The sequence below is a fragment of the Camelina sativa genome, chromosome 5 (genome assembly GCF_030686135.1).
Source record: "Camelina sativa cultivar CO46 ecotype springtype chromosome 5, ASM3068613v1".
In the NCBI taxonomy this organism is placed as follows: Eukaryota; Viridiplantae; Streptophyta; class Magnoliopsida; order Brassicales; family Brassicaceae; genus Camelina; species Camelina sativa.
In genome coordinates, this window is record NC_141884.1 from 12,180,671 (window position 1) to 12,197,056 (window position 16,386).

The window sequence follows — 16,386 nt, forward strand, 5'->3', positions numbered from 1 at the left end:
ATTATTTAGCTGAAAAAGTTTACACTTGACTTCCATTAGCGAGACATTTGGCGATAGACAAATCATACGTTATTTTTGAGATAATAAAAATAATGTCGAGTGCACTTTTAATCCACTATCCTCAATAAGGTTCATACTGGTATTTCCATGGTTCAAAATATCAAAAGAAATGGTTAAAAAATCATAATCATCATATATACTCTCCATAAAATAGTTGGGAAACAAAAGAAGAGTTTATTCTGGTTTAAACATTTATGGTTCTTAGTTAACCAACATTAAAGGTCATTGTGGAGTTTGGTTTTTTGAACCAGTGAGACTCATCAGCCATGTTCACGCTATAGGTGCAGCTTGTGAGACATATAATAACACTAACAATTATAGACCTTATAGTCATCCTAGTAAGCACAAGAATTGACTAGATCTGTATACCTATATTTATACCTACAGCCTATGTGACTCCATGTTATACTGAGTGTATATTAGTTAGAAACAAAAAAGTAGCAACTTGTTAAAAGGGAAGAATGTAATTGTAATATGTATGTTACTATGTATTAGCGTATTTTGACGCGTTTTGATTTAAACTAACGCATATTATCATGCATTAATAAGCGGAAAAAGCTCAAACACTTGAGTACCATTAACGAGACATCTGACGGTGGATGAATCATACGTTACTTTTTGAGATAATAAGAAAGAAATTCTTATGCAAACTAGTCAAGCACGCTTGTTCTACTGACGTATGTTATGAAGCTAGTTGTAATATGTATGTTACTATTTATTAGGTTATCCCTTGAAAACACGCTTTTTGAATTAAACAAACGCATGTCATCAATAATAAATGGAAAAAATCTTACACTCTTGACTACCATTAACGAGACATTTGGCGATAGACAAATCATACGTTATTTTGATATAAGAAAAATAATGTTACACCAACCAGTCTAGCACGCATGTTCTAACAATGTATGTTAAGAAAACTAGCTGTAGTATGTGAGTTATTATTATTAGAGAATCTATTAAGAATTTACTTTTTGAATTGAAGTGACACACATCATCATTATTAAGCAGAAAAGCTTACACACTTGACTATCATTAGCGAAATATTTGGTGATAGACAAACCATGCGTTATTTATGAGACAATAAAAAATAAAAAAAATACGCCAACTAGTCTAGCACGTATGTTTTTGTAACATACATTAAAAAAGTAAGATGTAATATGTGTGTTATTATTTATAAGGCAATCTATCAAAAAATAATTTATTGAATTAAAATAACGCACTTCATCATTATTTAGCGGAAAAAGCTTACACACTTGACTAGCATTAGCGAGACATTTGGCAATCGATGAATCATACGTTATTTATGAGAAAATAAGAAAGATAAAGTTATGCTCATGAACGCTTGTTCTTGTAATGTATATCTAAAATGATATATTTATTAGGGAATCTATTGCAAACCGCTTTTTAAACTGAAGTAATGCACATCATCATTATTATTAAGCGGAAACCGCTTTTTAAACTATGTTAAGAAAAGTAGTTATAGTATGTGAATTATTATATATAAGAAAATCTATCGAGAATTTTTTTTTTGAATTGAAGTAATACACGTCATTATTATTTAGTGGGAAAAGTTTACATTTGAGTAAACATTTAGCGACAGACAAATCATACTTTAGTTTTTGTAATGTATATGAAAAAAAACTAGTTGTAATAAGTAGGCTATTAATTACTTCCTCTGTTTCATAAAGAGTGTCATTTTAGATAAAAAAAAAATATTACACAAAGAGTGTCATTCTACATTTCTAATATGCTTTTTAATACTAAATTTTCTTTTTTACCCCTAAACCTAAAGTTCTTTTCATTTTTATTAAAATTAAACCATTAATCACTTACTAAATAGGGGCAAGCATGTATAATTCAAACTTTTCTTAATTTGTGTGAAATGTGTCAGAATGACATTCTTTGTGAAACGGAGGAAGTATTAGTTAAGCTATGGAAAATTTGCTTTTTGAATTGAAATACCGTCATCAATATTAAGCATAAAACCTTACGCTTGACAATTATTAGTAGTAAGACATTTGGTGACAAATAAATCATACATTATTTTAAAGATAATATATAAAAAGGATAATGTTATGCCAATTAGTTAAGCATTCTTGTTATAATAACATATGTTAGAAAAGCTACTTGTTATATGTGGGTTTAGATAATGTATCGAAAATTTGTTTTTCAATTTAAACTAACGCACTGTTATGTTAAAAAGGTTAGTCGGACGGAATGCAACTCGCACATGGTTTTTTTTTATAGAAGATCGAACAAATGGACGTTCTATTCGCCCATAAAATAATGACCCAAGATCCAAATCTGATACAAGTAAACCATATAAATTACCTCGCTATCTCTTGCACTTTCAATTTGAGCTTTTTGAGTGTCCAATATGTCGAGTCGTTTTGATCGTTTTTTCTAAGGTACATATTTCATTATTTCTTACTGGTCATTTTTTTCTAAAAGAAATAGTTTGAAAACTTTTATAATAGCTCTCTTTTAGAAACATACACATCATGACTAACTCTTTAGAGTTATTATTGTTTGTTTTGTTTGTTGACTTCTCAATAATTCCCAAGTCATTCGGTTCACAATAATTCCGTGTACTTCTCATTTAGTCCAAACAAGGAATCAAATGTTTGTAGAAATGACAACACTTTCCAATCATACATATAAGTGTCCAAAACGGACAAAATCACCTTTAAAAAGCAAATCTGAATCTTCTTGGATAACAAACGAAAGGGTCTGTCTCACCAATCTTTCAATTTAAAGAGTCTAATAATTAAATAAATATAAATTTCCAAGTTTTCTACACAACACTGCTCCTGCCCTTTGCTGCTTCTCTCGGCCTCGAGATGATTCAATGAATAAGTTATTTAGTTGTTGCTTTCAGGGAGCTTCCGACCATAAACTAGCACCATCACAAATTCCTTTGCAGAGGAACCTACAGACGCAGCGACTCTTTCATGCTTAGAAGTTGTTTCCAACCATAAGTCCACTAGGCTGTGAAGCTGCAATGTTGGGAGCACTGGTTCTCCCATACATTTTATCTCCACCTGTTAAAAAAGATACCATATACGATTGACATTTTAATCCATTATCCTCAATAAGGTACATACTTTATTTCCATAGTTCAAAGAATCAAAGACAATGGTCAGAAAAGTCCTAATCATCAGATATACTCGCTATACAATAATTGCGAAACAAAGGAAAGAGTTTATTTTGGTTTAAACATTTATGGATCTTAGTTAACCAACATTAAAGGTCATTGTGGAGTTAAGCTTTAAGAACCAGTGAGACTCATCAGCCATGATGCTTGTGTGGCATATAAGTTTCAAGGTAATATATCATCTATGGACCTTATAGTCATCCCAGTAAGCACAAGAAATGACTCGATCTATATAACTACAGCCTATGTGATTCCATGTTAGAAACAAAAAAGTGGCAACTGGCTAGAAAAGGTTGCTTACCTCAGTTTCACTTTTGAGATCAAGCTTCTTCATGAGGTACTTTTGGATATGAGAAACTGGAATACTTCCATCCCTACCCAAATAATGAGACAGGGGATCAACTCTGGTACGATATAATTCTTCCAACCAATAAATTAGACACTCCCATTCCAGAAAATAAGGGGGCTTTATCAAGAAAAAAATACCACAAAAACAAATATAACATGGAAACTATAAACAACTGCGAGATGGAATTTGAAGCCATAGATGGAAACGTAATATTTAATTTAAGTTGACAAATAACAAAGAAAAGAAAAATAACCTTAATCTCAAGTAGTTTGCTGGAATCTGAGGCAAAGATGTTTCTCCATCCCTGAAACCAGCGAGTCCTCGTCAAGATACCAAGCAAATAGAAATGAATATGTGTAAAACTCAGATACAGAACAAGAATCTCACTGATTAGTTGACGCAACAAGTGAGAACCAAACAGGACCATTTCTCCTCTCCTGTTTCAGGCTTGCTGCACCTGGTAATGGTGAAATTCTTGAATCACCAAAAGAAGAAGACCTTTTGCGGCGAGTCCTACGCGTTCTTTTAAGAGTAGCAGTTTCTGATGTTGTAGGATCACCGTTGTTGCTGATCTCTTCCTCAAGTTTACATTTTCTTTTCTGCTCCTTTGTTTTGGTTTTACTCCCCTCAACATCATTGTGAGATGCATTTCCATGCTCAGATTTTGAGTCCTCTGTTCCGTTTGCCACTTCAACAAGAAAATTTAGAGGTTTCCACGAATGCAATTTCGAATCCCAAGGTTCATCACCACTCTTGTTTCTTCTATTAGAAAGGGCCTGGTTAGGCTCTGCATATGAAGACTGCAAAAAAGAAAAAAATATTAACTAAATGTGTGAGATACTATCTAACGATCATAATTGGTTATAAGGTTGTGTTTGAAGCTGAAAATGAACAATATAGTTTGAATGATATGTACCAAAATAAAAGAAACATAAAGCAAAAGAGACATGCATTGATCACCTTCTTTACCTGCCTTTTATTCTGAGTGAATTTTTTAAGTGTTTCAGGCGAGCTTGCACTCTCTGTGTTATCATCTCCAAATTCTTCTTCCTTTTTCACAACTCTCTTAGTGAATGAACCACTACCTCGAACATCTTTTCTCGTCGCCGTTTTTGTTCTTTTTCCTGTTGTACCAGCTTGTGCTGCAACCCTAGGTGTACTTACCACCAAAGACGAGATAGACCTCTCTTTCCTCCTTGCAGGTAATGTGTTGGAAGACACACTCTCTCTCTTTCGTTTTAGAGGAAATAATTTGGTCCTCAAGTCTTGCAAAATGTGGTCAGGCCTAAAATACATGCATACGAGTGGTTCCTTAGTGAATGCATATGTTCACACACCAAGAAGGCTCTTACTGGAGGAAGACTAGTAAGAGAGAGAACAGTACTAAAGAGACTTGTTTCTGGTTCTAAAATAAATTATTGGTACCAACGAAAGTATCATGCTAACCAGCATGTTAAGGTTATAAGAATATAGTACTAAAGAGATTTATGTCTGGTTCTAAAATAAACTCTTCGGCATTATGTTTAAAATATTTTATCCTATCACCAGTAAGAGCTAAAAGCCTTTCTAGTGGTCTGTGGTACACATGTAATATAGGAAGAAAATATAACTACTAAACCAATCAGAATGTGTAACTGAAATAGAGGAGAAGAGAAACATACTTTAGTTTCTCAAGGGGGGTACCACCGAGGTCAATATCACATACTGGACAGCACTCTATCTCATCCTCTGTGATTTTCTCATAAATGCATTTCCTACAAACTGTACAAAAGTGATCTAAGAACTTTTCTCATTTCATAAGTAGTAACTTCTGGGTAAGAAGAAAATGTTTAATATCAGATGCTACCAACAAACATCTAGTTTGTTTTTTAAATCGTTGATAGCAACCTAAACAAAAGCGTTGGCATCAGACCAAAATGGAACCGCAAAATTGATGGCGATACTGCATATATCCCCAGAAACCAAACCAAGAAACAAATGAGGACACGTAATTTTGGCACTGCAGAAACTCAAATATACAGAAGAAACTTACAATATTAAAACGGAAATTGCTCAGTTCAACAATAAAGACCACACTAAATGAGCATATTAATCAGATCTCTCATATATTTGACCGTTTTAGCCATTAAAGTAACAAGGTAAATTTGTAGGTAAAGGCTAACAACAGGGCTATATAAATAACGGAACTGAAGATTGATTAAGTCTCCAAAAAGAATCTAAAACTGTCTTGATTCCCGGAGAGGAAAGAAGCTGGTAAACGCTACTTCATACGAAAATCAACTGCCATCAAACAGATTGGAGGCACTTATTAATTGAACTTGACTTACATGTTGGATACAGTCTAACTAAACTACATGCAGCTACAAGATTTTTACATGACTAGCCAAAAACCAAATTTCGAGAAAGAAATATAATTTCGAGCATGAGTTTGACCACAAACCATCTTTGGCAAAGAAAACACTCTCAAAGTCACCTAAACAGACGAACAAAAAAGCTGATTCTTGAAGTCTAAATGTAAACAAAAATTGAAGATTCTGGTCAACATCAACAACTGTTAGTTGAGGAAACCAACTATTCATTGACCCCTGAATACGAGCTTCATCAAATCAATCGATAAAAGTTATGAATTGATAAACACAAAAAACATAACCGGAAGACAAGATCAACAACAACAACCATACAAATATGAAAACACAGAGAAATCAATCAAACAACGAAAAAGACGAAGAATTTGCGAATTACAGATGGGAATCGGAAAAGCGAAATTGAAAACGTAAATCAAAAAGGAGAAAGAGAAGTGAGAAGAGAAAGAACTAACACGTATGAAGACACTCAGAAATGGTAGTGGCGTCACGGAGGAGATTGTCACAGAGAGAACAAGTCATGCATGCCACCACCGTATCTCTCTTCACCCTGACCACCATGTTTCCTCCTTCCATTACTCCTCTCCGTTCAAACCCTTCTTGTTTCGTATATCAAAGAAGATTAGTCGCTTAATCGCACGTACTCTCCCCAAAACTGCATGTATACGATAATACAAGACAACGACCCAACCATAAAACAAAAAAAAAAAGAACCCAGATTTACGTTGGTAGAGATACCTACATTGAAATCCAAATCCGGTTAAGTCTCAACACTGAAGGGTCGAGGTGAAGCGGAGTGGAGAAAGTCTTCAATCGGAGTGAAGACGGAGAAAAGGAAGCTGAGGAGAAGAATCTGGGGGATGGGATGAGAGAAGGATATATAGAATGGAGAGGGGAATTAAGGTGAGTGGTGTGTGTGGTGAGGAGACGATCTGAAGAATCGAGGAAGAGGAGGGTTATATAATAGGTTGAAGAAGGCTCCTCAGTCCTCTCTATCTCTATCTATCTCTCATGGAAACAAATCAAAGGGGTCTTCGTGTTGAGGTGAAGAGAAGCGACGATACCCCGTATAGAGTAAAAAAAGACGTTTCTTCCTTTTCTCTCTCTGTTTTTTTCCTTTTTTTTCTTTTATTTTTTTCCATTTGTGTTTTTTTGTTTTTTTGTCAAATGGGCTTTTTCCGAGGTTGTAAAAGCCCAGTAGCCCGATTTTTTTGAGAAACAATCTTCTTTTTCACTTTTGTTTTTTTCTTAAGTTTGTAGTACACTTTTTTTTTTTTTTCTAAGATAGATATTTTACTTTTTTGTTTGTTGTGAAATATTTGGAGTTGGGGGATAAAGTGAAACAACTGGTTAACAGTGTTAGAGGAGGAGGAATCAATGAAGTTGACAGAGTGTTTGGTTCTCTCAATGATTGAATTGGTGATTTACTTTTTCAAAAATAAACGTTTACAAGAAAATAGCATTGTCAGTTAATGTTTAATAAATTTCGTGTAATAGAAGTATGTGTTTATTGTAGATTAGTGGTTTAGCATCATTTGGTCCAATAACAAATACTACTACAATCTAGTGACGAAAATTTAGATAAGCTCAAATCTACGTACACGTATGTAACAAATTGAAAACAAAACAAAAAGTCAAAAGAAATTCCCCAACTACTAAAGAAAAGAGTCATATCCAGACGAACAAAAGATCCACAATTTTACTCTCAAAACCCCTAATTTCGAATTTACTTTAAAAACACTCATTTTGTTTCTCAAACATGTTCAAGCTCATTCATTCAATCAAAAAAAAAAAAAAAAACAGTTTTCTTAAATCATTATTTATCATGTTCCGTTAGATCAGTTACTATGTTATAATGAATATTTTTTAAATAAAAAAAAAATAAATTTGATGCATCATTTTGTTTGACAAATCGAATAAATTTTATCATCATTTGACGAATAATTGGTAGATGAAAATTGATGAGAGAGACATCACGCAAACCTCTACCCCAAACAGCATAAATTAGTCACACTAACTACAGTCTACTCAGTACGTCGTCGAATTTACTACTTTATGTGCTTCCTAGTTCCTACCGACAATTGGCAATTTAAATCATTTTTAACCTATACACATTGGTCATTCGTGTATCCCTTAAACCTGCTGAAAATGAAACGATCAATACAAAAGTAACACATTCTGTAGATCGCAAAACATTCTAGTTGTTCCCTCCACTCCTGAACACATCATTTGACCGTACACTCTATCCACGTGTCGAAATATCAACGGCAGGTTTTCATTGAGCCAGTCAAAAGAAGACAAAATTGTAGTTTAAGCTTTGCGTCATCAACGGCATAATTATTATCACATGCCTCCACATGTACACCGTGCCGCACCTGATCCCCACCGTAACATTTGACATCTCAACATGGATTGGATCCTCTCCTCTCTCCTCCGTATCAAAACAATAAATAATTTTTATTTTTTATTAACTTTTTTTTTTTCAAGTGAAAAAAAATTAAGAGAGCGAAGTTAAGTCCCCAAACATGCACGAGGAAGCTCTCTGAATCTCCCAGAAGAGACGAACGCGTAGAAACAGACTCTCTCGAATCCAAAATCCAAATTCGGAGAAGAAGAAGAATCTGGAAACCCTAATCTGTTCATTCGTTTTCCATCAATCAAGCAAGTAGTGAATCTCGGAGATCTGTGTGTTCTTCCCTCTGGGAATGTGCTTCTTCTTCTTCGTGGAGAACGATTAGGGAGGAGATAAAAACAAATTTATGAAGAGTTCTTTCGCACATTGATGAATCAAATTCGCCGTTGGCAGAGGATTCTGATCCTCTCGCTGCTATTGTTATCCGTGTTAGCTCCGATTGTTTTCGTTTCGAATCGCCTCAAGAGTATTACTTCCGTCGGTGAGCTTCCTAATTCTTATTTTGGTCTTAGCGGATGTTAGATTGATCGATATGGCCGTAGTTTAGTGGAACATTCATGTGTACAAGTTGTTTACTCGATATCGATTGTTTGGATTTCTCGAATTCGCTATTCGATTTTACCTTTGTTTGGTGGTTGATGTAGTCTCAGCTTTTTCGATATACGCTTCTGAATTATGTTTTGATTTTGTCTGCTGATTGTTTTCTGGCAGATAGAGGAGAATTTATTGAAGAATTATCCGACATTGTGAGTATTTTCTGATTTCTTCTGTTCTAATCCTCTCATCAGGAACTCTTCAGTATTTGTAGTTTGATTGTGCCATGAATTCTATGTTATTGTAGCTATGCTTATATGTTTCATTTTTCTCGAGATGTGAACAACTGAGATGCTACCTTTATTTGTGCAGACATATAAGACTGATGACCTTAGACTTACCGCTATTGAACAGGTTCTTTTTGCTGCTACTCATCTCAGTAAACCTTGTTTTTTTTAGCATTCTTTTTGCTGAAGTTGGGTTGCTTTGTTATTTCAGGACGAAGAAGGCTTGAAGGAGCCTCAACGCATTTTGCAGGATCAAGAGTTTAATTCTGTGGTTTCGTCAAATTCCTCTGATAGAAGTAATGATACTGTGCAGTCTATTGAGAGAGACAAAACAAGCTTTCACTCAGAAATTGATGGGGGTAATATATCTCGGATCTGGTGTTACTTTGTTTTTTTGTCATTTTCGTGGAAGCTTTCTTATTAGCAGATACCATGTATTTCAGGAAATAATCAGAAAACAAAGGAGGAACAAGCAGTCATTTCACAGCAAACCACACTAAGCTCTAATGCGGAGGTGCATATTTTAATTCAGTCGATGAAGATATAACGAGTTGATAGGGATTAGGCTCTGACGCAATTGGCAATGAGAATTCTAGTATCTTCTTATCAAATCACAAGACACTTTCTTTTCCATGGGCTTTGCCAACACTTGTGAACAGGAAACCAAATTAGGACTTTGCATCGATATTGTCAGATCATATGCTTTCAATTTAGTAATTTCTGCTCTTTTTCCTGTCTCAGGTGAAATTCCCAGCAAGAGATATTCAACTTAATCGTAAAATAGAATTCCGACCCCCTTCAGGTAAAAGTGAAAAGAATACGAGGGTTCAGCTTGATAGAGCAACAGATGAGAGGGTAAAGGAGATCAGAGACAAAATTATCCAAGCGAAAGCCTATCTGAATTTGGCCCTACCTGGGAATAACTCCCAAATCGTGAAGGAGTTGAGAGTTCGAACAAAAGAGCTGGAACGGGCTATCGGTGATGTTACCAAGGATAAATATTTGCCAAAGAGGTAAGTACAGCTGAGTGATTCAAAGGGATTCCTGTTCCTTTCTGTAAAAGCGTTGGCATTTAATTTTGAAACCAATATTGTGTTAATTTGAAGAGTCATACTTAACATGTTTTGTTCCTTTCAGCTCTCCTAACAGACTGAAGGCCATGGAAGCTGCGTTATACAAGGTCAGTCGTGCTTTTCACAACTGTCCTGCCATTGCTACCAAACTCCAAGCCATGACTTATAAAACCGAAGAACAAGTTCGGGCGCAGAAGAAGCAAGCAGCAAAGTTAATGCAGCTTGCAGCAAGGACTACCCCAAAAGGGCTTCATTGTCTCTCAATGCGGTTGACAACAGAATACTTTACCCTGGATCATGAAAAAAGGCAGCTTTTTCAACAAAGTTATAATAATCCCGATCTCTACCATTACGTAGTCTTCTCTGACAATGTTTTGGCCTGTGCGGTTGTTGTTAACTCTACAATTTCCTCATCAAAGGTAGATGCTTCACTTTTGTTCTCTTTCTTTCAACATGTTCTAGTTCACTTCTTTTATACTTCTTAATTTGATGTCTAGATAAATGCTTTAGGCTTCTACTGTGGTTAGTACCATAGGAATGTGTCTGGTTATGAAACTAGGAAATGGAAGTTACAAATTGTGTCCTCTTTGTTCAGTGAACGATTTCGTGTTTTTTTTTATTACTGTTGAGAAACCTTGTGTTGTTTTATGTTTACATGATTCAGCATTTATGACCGATATAATTACTCAGGTATCATTTAAACCATGTTGCTAGGATCTTAGACTTGTTAATGCAAGATCCATTTTCTGATCCAAAATTTCGATTTGTTTAATGCTCGGAAGAGAATATTTCCAAATCAAAGCTGAAGCCATATGTCTTTTAACAAATGATATTACTGCTTGCAGGAACCGGGAAAGATAGTATTCCATGTGGTGACAGATTCACTCAATTACCCAGCAATCTCAATGTGGTTTCTATTAAATCCAGGTGGCAGAGCTTCAATCCAAATCCTAAACATTGATGAGATGAATGTCTTTCCTTTGGAACATGCTAAATTGCTGATGATGCAAAATTCAAGTGACCCAAGAATCATTTCATCGCTCAACCATGCACGCTTCCATCTCCCAGAAATCTTTCCAGGTCTGAACAAGATCGTACTCTTTGACCATGATGTTGTAGTTCAAAGAGATCTAGGTAGACTGTGGAGCCTTGATATGAAAGGGAAAGTTGTTGGAGCTGTAGAGACTTGTCTCGAAGGTGAACCTTCATTTCAATCGATGGACACAGTCATTAATTTCTCAGATGCATGGGTTGCTCAGAAATTTGATCCTAAGGCTTGCACTTGGGCATTCGGGATGAATCTATTCGATCTCGAAGCATGGAGAAGACAGGATCTGACATCTGTATACCTGAAATACTTTGAACTGGTACAGGATCTCCTTCCCTCTTTAGTTCTCTGCATCAAGATTCACACTGTTAACCTTGTAACTTCACATACCTTCTTTGAATGACTCTTCAAACTCAATGAGTTTGTGATCTTCATCTAGAAATATGAATCAGTTATATCCATTAATTCAATATCTTATTCTTACATATGTGTGTGTTGTGAAATTGTTATGATTGCAGGGAGTAAAAAGACATCTTTGGAAAGCAGGGAGCTTGCCAATAGGTTGGCTGACTTTCTACGGGCAAATGTATCCATTGGAGAAGAGATGGAATGTGGTTGGGCTAGGTCACGAATCAGGAGTCAGAGCAAGGGACATTGAAAAAGCAGCTGTTATACACTACGACGGGATCATGAAGCCGTGGCTGGACATTGGTATAGAGAAGTACAAGCGCTACTGGAACATACATGTACCTTACCATCACCCTTACTTACAACGGTGCAACATTCACGATTGATTTTTTTTTTTTTTTTTTTTTAAACAAGATACCACAAAAACTTAGATTCAATTCAATTCTTTTCTTCTTTCCAAATGTTATAATTAGCTTCATTCTTTTTTACGATTTCTTGTGTAAATCTTTGTTCTTTTTGATACAATACACCAAAAATACTCAGAGCTTAAATGTCAGGTTTAGTTTTACAGCAACATGGTGTTGTTCGTTCTTTACCTCGGAAGATACCTCCTTTTTTTTGGTTGTTATACATGTGCAATCTGATGCAGTTTTATAATAAGAATCCCACCAGTAGAGAAGAAGAAGAGAGAAAAAGATTGTGTTGGGAGGGAAAGAGATGAAATATGACACGTGGATGGAGCCTATAGGTGGAGTATGGATAGAATCATATCCAAGTTAGATGGCTTATGTTGGTTCGGACAGATTTTTTATCCACCACACATATTTAGTCGCTCTGTTTGATCCAAAAAGCCACAAGCAAAGAAATTAGAAGTGTTGCTGTTGCCATAGAACTAAATCAAACTCAACTGAAGAGTCTATCAGTCGTTAGGGGAAGCAAAGAGAGAAAATGGCCAGCTTCACTGCCTCCGCTTCCACTGTCTCCGCCGCTCGTCCGGCTCTTCTTCTCAAGCCCACCGTCGCCGTCTCCGCCCCTGTTCTTGGTAAAGGCCTTCCCTTTTTCCTTCTTCTTATGTTCTTTCTTAGATCTCATCTTAGTAGAGAGATTCATTCCGGTTTAGTGATGAAAAGTGAAGATCTTTTGGTTGCTGAAAATTTTGTGATTAGAGAAAAGCTACGTTTGGTGGTGAAATCTACAAGAAATCAAGAAACTATTTTGATCTAAAGGTTCCATTTTGGCTAGAAACAATCAAGAGAAGTATAACATGATTTGGAGTTTGCTGATTTAGTGTTGTGTGATTTATAAACGTATATACCAAAAGCTTTCAGTTTAGTGGAGATGGAGAAACATCAAGAAACCAGTTTTGATTGTAACTAGTTGGATTTATTATTGTTGCTCAGGTTTGCCACCAATGGGTAAGAAGAAGGGAGGAGTGAGATGCTCAATGGAGACAAAGCAAGAAGGAAACGTCACAGCCATGGGAGCTGGAGTTTCAGCGGCAGCAACTGCTGCTTTGACCGCGGTGATGAGCAACCCGGCAATTGCATTGGTGGACGAGAGGATGTCCACAGAAGGAACAGGATTACCCTTTGGGCTCAGCAACAACCTCTTGGGTTGGATTCTGTTTGGAGTGTTTGGTTTGATCTGGACTTTCTACTTCGTCTACACTTCTTCTCTTGAGGAGGATGAAGAATCTGGTCTCTCGCTCTGAAGAACCAATCTTTCCATTTTCATGTGACAACATGAATCAAAAGTGTTCGTTTCTAGTTTTCTTGTAATTGTTAAGTAAAGACTAAAAACTATTGTCATGTGTTAATTTGTCCAATTCTCTTTATCTTGTCACAAACAATGAAGAGGAGGAGATTATGTGATAATTAAATATCATGACCATATATATGTTCACCAAAACTAAACGATTAAAATGGATGAACTCGAAAGAGAGCTTGTAAAAGGTCAGTGAGAACCAAATTGCTAATTAGTCTTGCAAACGTTAATGTTGGATCACTGAAATGTACACTTCTTGCATTATGTAATCCATGTTGATACCCTCTTATAGACCATATACGTATTCAAAAGGTAGTAAGACGAGTAAAGCAAAGTCTAATTTTATTCATTCATGAAACTAATATTTTTGACAATAACAAGCATCTTTCAGTGCATAGATATTCAATAAAGACCAAACTCACTTGTTACCCTGTCCATTACCGTGGAGATTATCAAAGTAACCTTTAGGATCACTCTGAAAGTTGTCCCTAGAAATGTAAGATGACCCACTGCTCCCTGGAGCTACCATGTAACCGCCTCCTCCACCACCACCACCGCTTTTCCCTCCTCCTCCACCGCCACTTTTCCCTCCCCCACCACCACCGCTCCTTCCCCCACTTCCACCGGAACCACCTTTCCCTCCCCCTCCTCCACCGCTACCACCTTTTCCTCCCATTTTCTGAAGTCTTAGCTCTTAGTTAGATCCTTTACTAGATTGTAAGATTTATTGTGCGACTGAAACAAGATAGTTAAGAGGATGGAGTATTTATAACAGTAAATTTTCAAATGGTTGGGTCAAAACCAGTCTTTCCCAATAATACGAATACGATTTAATTTAGTCTTTGCATTTTGATTGACCCAAACCAACCGCCTCGTAAACGTATATAGCATCTACTCGTAAAGTGGAAAAAATAGTTAACTTAGTCTCGGAAGATCAACAAAACCAGCATTTCCTCTGGACGCGACGCATCCCGAGTTAAAATATAGTCATAGTACCATCGAGTAGAAATGTATAAAATATAAAATATCGTAATTCGTAAATGAGAATTTCGTAAATTGATGTATATTAATATATATCACTAGAGACCATGATGAGGTTCTGACGCATGACAAGTCGCTGGTAGATGACGTTTTTGTAATAGAAACACGGATTGATGAGGTTAGTTGCAGAAGCGTTGAAGAAACACGAGTTGCAGGCACTGCATCGATCGTTGCAGGCACTGCATCGATCGATGCAGATGTTGCATCGATCGACACTCCTTCCAGAATCAGCTCGGACTTGTCCAAAATCAAAGATTCTCGTGTTGGATCCTTAACTGCAAGTCCTAGACCAGTTGTAAAGCTGAAATCTCACCATTCCACAGTCCATAACCCACAGGTAAGGCCAAGGTATGCATCTCCTTCTCCCAAACCTTCTCCTATCATCAATAAGAATTTGAAAGGAACAAAAACTGTTGTGCAGTTAACCAAGCCACGAGATTATTGCAGAGCGCTTGTTTCTTCTGTTGATGATTTTGCAGGACATAAAAGAAAGCCACCCATACCTAAGTCCCGCCCTGGTCCTGTTCCTCACATCCTTGGCAGATCTTATGTACATACTGCCTACACACCACCTTGGATGAAGAGGACATTATCTCGGAAGCATTCACTGCCATGTTCCGATCCACCGGATGCCTGAGATCCGACACAGTCAAGCTAATGACTGAAAACAAGCGCTTAGTGGGAGGCAACCCAATGGTAGGTTTTTCTTTTTCATTTTTCTTTTGATTTTCATTTATTTTTATTTTATTCGCCAATCTCTTACTTGATAGCACTGGGGACAATGTTGTTTAAGTCTGGGGGAGGCAGTTACTAACTACGTTTTTGTTTTTGAGAGTCAAAAAAACAAAAAGTGTTTTATTGAGTCAAAATTTTTGTTGGAAACTATGATTTTTTTTTTTTAGTGTACTGCCTTGGTTGATTAATGCTGCAGATTGAATCCACAAATCCGAATAATGAAAAATCCAATGGCTGACCAGTGAACCAGAGACATCCAAATTTCCAACAGAATCCATAAAAGCTTGAGGTAATTTCTGTTCTTTCTTTTTACCTCATCAAGGAGATTGATTTTCATAGAGCTTGACTCCTTGTTCATACCTGACAAGTAAGACTTCAGAAAGAAAATTGTACTCCTCTCCCTTATTCAAGTTAAAAAAAAAAAATCTGAGAGCTTTGTTAAAAAAAAGAAAGAGAAGAGAATAAAAGATGAGATGACTTTGATCAGTTTAGAGGGGTAGGTAAATTACCTGTTACCTCATTATTCTACTCTTGAGTCAAATGATCACACAAAGCTTGGAAGCGAGGGGTAGGTAAATTACCGATGACCCCATTATTCGCCTACAACTTTGAGAAAAAAAAAAGAAAACAAAACAAAGCTCTAAGGAAAATTAAAAAGAATAAGTCTGGGGGAGAGAAAGAGTACCACATGTGATAAAAGATATGTCTTGCTTGTTATGGTATTGTACGTGAATGAGTCTAGAAGGTTCTTGATATTGATCAAATTGATGAGACTCACCGATGAAAGCTTAATGGAGGAAGTGGTGGGATTTGGTTTGAATTTGGGATGCTATGAAAGTCAACGGAGAAGTACATGGTGGTTCGATTTGGATTTATCAGCCAAGCATGTGGATTAAGGTTTGGATGATCATGGCATTACTTTAAAAAGAAAATGAGTTCCTGCATTTTCAAACCTCTTTCACAGGGCTAAGTTTATATTTTGCTTGAGGGCAAGCAAAGGCTAAGTCTGGGGAAGTTGATATATCATGGTTTTTAGGTGTTTTTAGCCATGATATAAGTCTTATCTATAGAGTCTTTTTGGTGTTTTTAGAGTCTTTTGAGTCTTTATAGGATTTAACATGGATGGGAGCTTAATGGAGCTAAATAGGAGGATTTGG

At 36.2% G+C, this 16,386-nt stretch overlaps 4 protein-coding genes across 16 annotated transcripts; 2 read left to right on the plus strand and 2 right to left on the minus strand.

Annotated features, from left to right (window-relative positions):
* Nucleotides 1–2,632: 2,632 nt before the first annotated feature.
* On the minus strand, nucleotides 2,633–7,041 carry LOC104786594 (E3 ubiquitin protein ligase DRIP2). Of its 13 annotated transcripts, none has more exons than XR_015556742.1 (8): nucleotides 6,669–7,030; nucleotides 6,382–6,581; nucleotides 5,225–5,324; nucleotides 4,524–4,848; nucleotides 3,951–4,363; nucleotides 3,817–3,867; nucleotides 3,516–3,680; nucleotides 2,633–3,101 (listed from the first exon to the last, which is right to left on the minus strand). XR_015556742.1 is itself a non-coding variant. In XM_010512028.2 (8 exons), exons 2-8 carry the CDS (start codon nucleotides 6,500–6,502, stop codon nucleotides 2,922–2,924), a joined length of 1,263 nt encoding a protein of 420 aa, XP_010510330.1. In that variant the 5' UTR covers nucleotides 6,503–6,581; nucleotides 6,669–7,041; the 3' UTR covers nucleotides 2,633–2,921. The 13 variants fall into 13 exon arrangements, 12 of the variants coding, with proteins under 12 accessions (XP_010510330.1, XP_087306102.1, XP_010510334.1 ...); XM_010512028.2 differs by having other exon boundaries at nucleotides 3,516–3,588; nucleotides 6,669–7,041; XM_087449976.1 differs by having other exon boundaries at nucleotides 3,516–3,588; nucleotides 4,533–4,848; nucleotides 6,382–6,522; nucleotides 6,669–7,032.
* A 1,269-nt stretch (nucleotides 7,042–8,310) lies between these two features.
* Nucleotides 8,311–12,263, plus strand: LOC104786596 (putative galacturonosyltransferase 5). Its single transcript, XM_010512037.3, has 9 exons — nucleotides 8,311–8,820; nucleotides 9,051–9,085; nucleotides 9,246–9,287; nucleotides 9,372–9,519; nucleotides 9,604–9,674; nucleotides 9,902–10,173; nucleotides 10,298–10,652; nucleotides 11,079–11,600; nucleotides 11,800–12,263. The coding sequence occupies exons 1-9, from the start codon at nucleotides 8,709–8,711 to the stop codon at nucleotides 12,073–12,075; spliced, it is 1,833 nt and encodes a 610-aa protein (XP_010510339.2). The 5' UTR covers nucleotides 8,311–8,708; the 3' UTR covers nucleotides 12,076–12,263.
* On the plus strand, nucleotides 12,076–13,597 carry LOC104786597 (photosystem II reaction center W protein, chloroplastic). Its single transcript, XM_010512038.3, has 2 exons — nucleotides 12,076–12,731; nucleotides 13,090–13,597. The coding sequence occupies exons 1-2, from the start codon at nucleotides 12,638–12,640 to the stop codon at nucleotides 13,398–13,400; spliced, it is 405 nt and encodes a 134-aa protein (XP_010510340.1). The 5' UTR covers nucleotides 12,076–12,637; the 3' UTR covers nucleotides 13,401–13,597.
* A 183-nt stretch (nucleotides 13,598–13,780) lies between these two features.
* LOC147943639 (uncharacterized) lies at nucleotides 13,781–14,129 on the minus strand. The gene has a single exon (XM_087449980.1). It carries the CDS (start codon nucleotides 14,127–14,129, stop codon nucleotides 13,872–13,874), a length of 258 nt encoding a protein of 85 aa, XP_087306106.1. The 3' UTR covers nucleotides 13,781–13,871.
* Between the last annotated feature and the right edge of the window lie 2,257 nt (nucleotides 14,130–16,386).